This window comes from Aedes aegypti, chromosome 1 (assembly GCF_002204515.2).
Source record: "Aedes aegypti strain LVP_AGWG chromosome 1, AaegL5.0 Primary Assembly, whole genome shotgun sequence".
NCBI classification, from domain to species: domain Eukaryota; kingdom Metazoa; phylum Arthropoda; class Insecta; order Diptera; family Culicidae; genus Aedes; species Aedes aegypti.
In genome coordinates this window covers 111126555-111132365 of record NC_035107.1, presented here as the reverse complement: position 1 = coordinate 111132365, position 5811 = coordinate 111126555, and the positions used below count along the sequence as shown (strand labels likewise).

Here is a 5811-nt window from a genome sequence, read left to right as displayed (position 1 = left end):
AAACGAAAAATTCATCACTGGACTACTGGGTGCTTCGTGTTGTCCGTTGCCCAATGTTAGTGATTGTTCAGTCTGTGCAGCCTTTGGCTGAAGACGGTGTAAATTGTCTTTTTAAATTCCTGACGATTTACCTCACCGTAAAACTTATGTGGTTGTTGTTGTTTGTTCAATCGGTCGGTTGTCGGTTTTGATCGCCTTAAAAAATTCGATGTTTGAAAAAAATTCCCTAAAATATGCCCAATTTGCAATGTATGGCCGACTTTTAGTAAATTTAATTTCGAAACTTTTTGCTTAAGGATGATCAAAATCTAAAATGGCCGTTTTTTAAATCGACTTTAAAGTTTTGAATCATTTTTTTTTCAGTGTAGGAAATGTTTTCATATTTTTTCAATAAATAATATTTTTCAAAAACTTCAGGAAATTTGTATGTATAGAGGACACAATACTTTTTTGAAGATCTTTCCGTTTCCAAGTTATACGCAGTCGTAAATCGCAAGTCAGTCTCATTTGCATTTTCGTCAAAATTGAGTAGAGTTTAGTTTCCAACATAACTTCCAATGAGCTCTCAACTGTGATTTTTTTTCCCTGTTTTGGAGCGTCTTGCTGGGTAGTGCTTCGTGAAGCCCAAGCAGGACAGTTCGATTTTGTGTCGTCCGATAGATTTTGCTCACGGTTGCGCGCGTGTTTTCGTCGAAAAATTTTCTGTTCATTTTAATATACAGTTATATAAGAATACATTTTTACATTCAGAAATGGAATAGTGAAAAGTGAAAAATAAAAAAGTGATTTGTTTGATTTGTGTCCTCAGTACTGTTGGTTTTTGGCTGCCCCAAGTTCACCGAACCATCCTGAAGTGACAGGCAGCACATGAATTTAGAGAATCAATCCGGTGAGTTTGTTCCAGTATGATACTTTTTCTTTTGTGAGCCTTCCGGATCGTTTTTGTCCGCGTCGTGAAACTTCTGATTCTTGTTTCTTGAACGGAAAATGTTATATTCGGAGTTTGATAATTATGTTCAGATTGCGCATTCTGTCCGGGCGGGTGTTACGCAACTAACAATCGGTTGTGGATGCTTTTTAACCGTTCGATGACCCTGGAGGGATAGATTCTGCTTTTCGTAGAATTTTGAGCAGAAAAACCGACTGTATTATCCTAGGGTGTTTAGTTCGATCGCGCTTCCTTTCGTTTTTCGATTATCTAAAAATACAGTACCACAGAATTTTTTTTTGTGTTTCAATTAGCGTGGTTTTTTTTACGCGTATCGTTATTTTATACAATCCGATGACCCTGGAGGGATCGGTTTTGCTTTTTACTGGCTATTGAGCAAAAATATTACTGCACAATCGACAAGCATTTTGCGAAATACTATTTATACTATAAATAAACTATTGTTTTCTCTTTTGATTGCCGGCATTCAAAAGATTAAATTGAAAACGCTTAAACAACAAATGTTTATGGTCTATTGCCAGCTTTCTAGGCGAATCCTGACAATATACCTTCCCCAACCTCCAACTCCGTATCACTTATGAGGGTGTCGCTGAGTCGGTGGCCTCTCATAAAGTAAGTGCTACATCAACATTTCCTTCCCCTATCCCACGGTAAAGATGGTCGTGGCCGGGAATAGTGATATTCATGCTTTTAGTATTCTTGTTCATGATTTGAACAAGGTATACTCCCCAACAAGGTATACAATGAAAGTTTCATTGAGATTGGTACATGTTCCAATCTGCTGAATTTTTTTGATTATTTGTATGGAAAACGAGTTTGAAAACTTCATATCCCATTTTCCCAATGCCTACTTTTTACAGATGAGACTGACTTGCGTTTCACGGCAGTACGGGTTTATAAAAAAAGTATAACAACTTTGACCCTTTCCAAATGTTAATCTAGATCGATTTTGAAAAAACAAAATGTGCAAAGTATCTTAGTTTCACATACTTTTGACATCCAGAAATATTCATTGAATTCTGAAGGGGTGCTGCCAATCGCGTGTCGAGTTGGCGTGAAATCCGTCATATGCACTGGTTTCTCCTCGAAGAAATACCGTAAGGTGGTTCCGGAGAAAAAATACTATGAGGCCTGTCTGTGCATTATGTACACCACTAGAGCAATTCAGCGAGTGTTGTACACGCATAGCGCATGGGCTGGCTTTAGTTGGCCGTCGGTGTTGCGGCATCCCCACAATCTCTGAGTTACCTTTTCAGGGGTCTGATTGCAGATTTCCCTCTTGTGAAAAAAATGAACAACATTGATACATAAATAGGTTCATGAACACATGTTCCGTCAAGTTTTGAGCTTGACCACCGTTCAAGGTTGTACAAGAAATTCTTGCACCAATGATCTTTCGTAGATTGAATGAGATTCATACCTATATAAGCTCATCAACACATATTCGAAAGATCTCTGGCTACGCGTTTAGATATGAAGGCTCATTCATTCTACATCTCGATATCTCTCCCTATGTCGATGATTTCATAAGTCCCTTAAGTCTGCATACATTTTCACTCTCCATATCTCGATATCCTCCTCATCTCGATATCTCCTTATCTCGATGTGTTTCTGTTGATTTTTCGTTCTCAATTTTCTCTCCGTATGTCGATATGATCAATATCGAAGGTTACTAGACCAAAGTTTTGGGATTCAAAACAATTTAGGAGCGCAAAATGACGGCTGGTTGTGTACTACTTTCTTGGTAACGGAGTGTTTTTCAATCTAGTATTCATCAAAAATTTGTTCTTTGTCTCGATCTCTCCCTATCTCGATGGTCCCTTCGATATCGAGATGTGGAGAGGCGACTGTATATTGTTTAGTCTGTTTGGGTGTAAAACTTTTGCATTAAAGTCAGACAGGTCACTGGTTATGCGTGTAGATTTGAAATCCCAAAATTAATTGGAGTACTTGGATAACCGTAGATACCCGTTGAACTAAACAAAAAAGATTATAGACCGGTGATGGGGCCCAGATAGCCGTAGCGGTAAACGTGTAGCTATTCAGCATGACCATGCTGAGGGTCGTGGGGTCGAATCCCGCTGGTTGAGGATCTTTTCGTAAAGGGAATTTTCACGATTCCCAGGGCATAGAGTATCTTCGTACCTTGCACTCGATATACACATGCATAATTGGTCAATTTTCAAAGAAAACTCTCCGTTAATAACTGTGGAAGTGCTCATAAGAACACTAATCTGAAAAGCAGGCTTTGTTTCAGTTGGGACGTAACGCCAGAAAGAGGAGGAAGAAGAAGTCCGATGAGCACGAGCTACCTCCATAAGTCAGAATACCTATACTCCGAGGAGTTCGTGAGTAAAATAAGATATACATAAAATCATCACGGAGGATATAGCTACCAAGATGTTCCCTTAGCTTGTTCCGAGCATACTCAACATACATAAGAATGAAACATACTAAAGCTGTGTGGCCTCAAATGCATAGAAATTCAATTTAAGTGATTATTAATCTACGAAAAAAGAAGCTTGGGTGTAAAACTGGCAATCCTGTTCACTGGGGTAGACCCTTCTGAGCACTTCTTTAGTTAATTATTGATGAGTTTTTTTTCTGACAAGGTTACTATTTTTACCTTTGTATGAATATGTCGTGACAGGTACAGAATAGATCCCGGTTTATCTGGGAATCAAACCCAGACATCTTCAGAATGGCTCTGCCTTATAGATACGGACGTTACCACAAGTCTAAGCAAGGTCATACTATTATGAAAAAAATCATATTAATCACAAACGCTGACATTTCGAATGGAGGTAACCTTACCTTTCACGCTCAAAAACCTACCTACCTTCGTGGATCATTTTACCCATCACCTCCATCCGATGAAGTTTTTCTTACCAACGAACTGTTGAAAATATTATCCTCCTACACCCGAAATAATAAAAAAAGTATTCCGAAAATGATAATCATAATCTCTCCGGCCCACAAGCACCGAAATCTCCGCGGTAGAAAGTTACAGAAAGCTTCCAAAAAGAATCATCACCTACCTAACAATGATTGTAATTTATTGCCTATTTTCTCCGTCAGATTATGTTCCATATCTGCCGCTCCCCTATCATGCCATGGGAATTTCAGCTGGGTAGTGGACGTTTGGGACTTGGGAAACATGTCCATGTGCGTATAAGTATTGCGGAAGGAAGGAACATTGTTTCCTAAGTGATATTGGAGAAACCTGTTATCGTCGTCGTCTTTGGCAAGGCCAAGGAATGTCTGTCTGGTGGATGAGTGGTGGGCATATACATTATTTTCTATGGTCGTTCTTTCCGAATTCAGTAAAATTGGTGTGCAGAAGCGAATAATTTAATTTTCTTGCTGGACAAGGAGAAGAATAATTGCGACGAAGACAACAGAAGTACTTATGATTCAAAATGAATTGTGTTTATGAACAACTACATCGCGCATGAAACATTCAATCTCCTAGAAGATCTGTCCAACTGGTCTGATCATCAATTCATGAATCTGAACTCGAGGTGGGGTACCCAGGACGTACAGTACGGCATCCGAAATGTCCTCGGCTTCCAGCATGGGATAACCTTTTCGGAGCATAGCCTCTGGCATTATTTCTGTCCGAACGAATCCGGGACTGATGCTCTACAAATAATGATAAAAAAAATATAAATTTACCACATATAATAGATGAGATCTAACAACACACCGTAACCTTCACGTGCGTTCCAGCAGTCAACATTTCGTTGCGCATTGTTTCCGTGATGGCCGTAACGGCAAACTTAGATGCAGAATAAATGTTGATAGTCGGATGATTGAACACTTTATGACCAGCAATGCTGTTGATATGGACAATGTGACCATTAACGGCACGCTTCTTCATTGATTGAAAAGCCTCCCGGCTGCACAACACCAACCCCAACACATTCGTATCAATCACATCGCGCAGCATTTCAGTGTTATTCGCTGCGAACAGTTCGGTGTGGTGTCCGATGCCGGCACTGTTGATCAGTACGTCTACTCCTCCGAACATTTCTTCCACCCACTTGAACGCCTCCAAAATGGTTTCCTCTTTGCATACATCGCAGCTGAATGCGTGTAATCGATCTCTTGCCGATTCCGGCAAATGCTCCTTCAGCGCATCGATACGCTCAACTCGTCGTGCTAAGCCAACCACAACCATACCAGCCTTGGCAAGATCTTTAGCAATGGCAGCACCTATTCCCGAACTAGCACCGGTTATCACGGCCACCTTTCCACCCCAGCGATCCATTCTTTTAGCGTGCAGTTGCGTGAGATGTGATCTAATGACTAACAAGCTCAGACTGGACATGATAAAATAGTTTGCTTCTTATCAGCATGATAGCTATCTGTTTGTACTAGCTTTGAACATTAAGCATAATGAGACAATATAGTGCCATTGAGCAATATGAGCACGTAGCCCGACTAATATATTATGTTGAGATATAAATACCTCCGGTTGATGTAATTTAGATATGATGTATTATTTTCCCGATAATTCATAACAAGATTATTTCGAAACGTGTTACAATTCATGTTATAACACATATTTTTACAAAAAGTTATAAAATATCTTGTTACAATTTTGTTAGAACTGGAACAGAATTGGGTCCTAAAATTTGTAATGAAATCTTGTTTTTATTTAACAACACGAAAAAGCATGTTACTGTAATTACTTTAGCAATTTTTCCCGCTCAAATAATGGCTATATCATGTTTAAACTTTAATTTAAAAATTTGGTCCATAAATGAACCTTGACACTTTTGATCATGTTTGACGTTCGCTTAGTTGACAAACGCACCACATGGGTTTTAGTTCGACCACTGGGGTTGTTCCTATCTGAC

The 5811-nt window shown here is 39.3% G+C and overlaps 1 protein-coding gene across 1 annotated transcript; it reads right to left on the bottom strand.

Moving 5' to 3' along the window:
* Nucleotides 1-4316: 4316 nt before the first annotated feature.
* LOC5570715 (farnesol dehydrogenase-like) lies at nt 4317-5238 on the bottom strand. The gene is made up of 2 exons (XM_001659258.2): nt 4656-5238; nt 4317-4591 (listed from the first exon to the last, which is right to left on the bottom strand). The coding sequence occupies exons 1-2, from the start codon at nt 5217-5219 to the stop codon at nt 4418-4420; spliced, it is 738 nt and encodes a 245-aa protein (XP_001659308.2). The 5' UTR covers nt 5220-5238; the 3' UTR covers nt 4317-4417.
* Between the last annotated feature and the right edge of the window lie 573 nt (nt 5239-5811).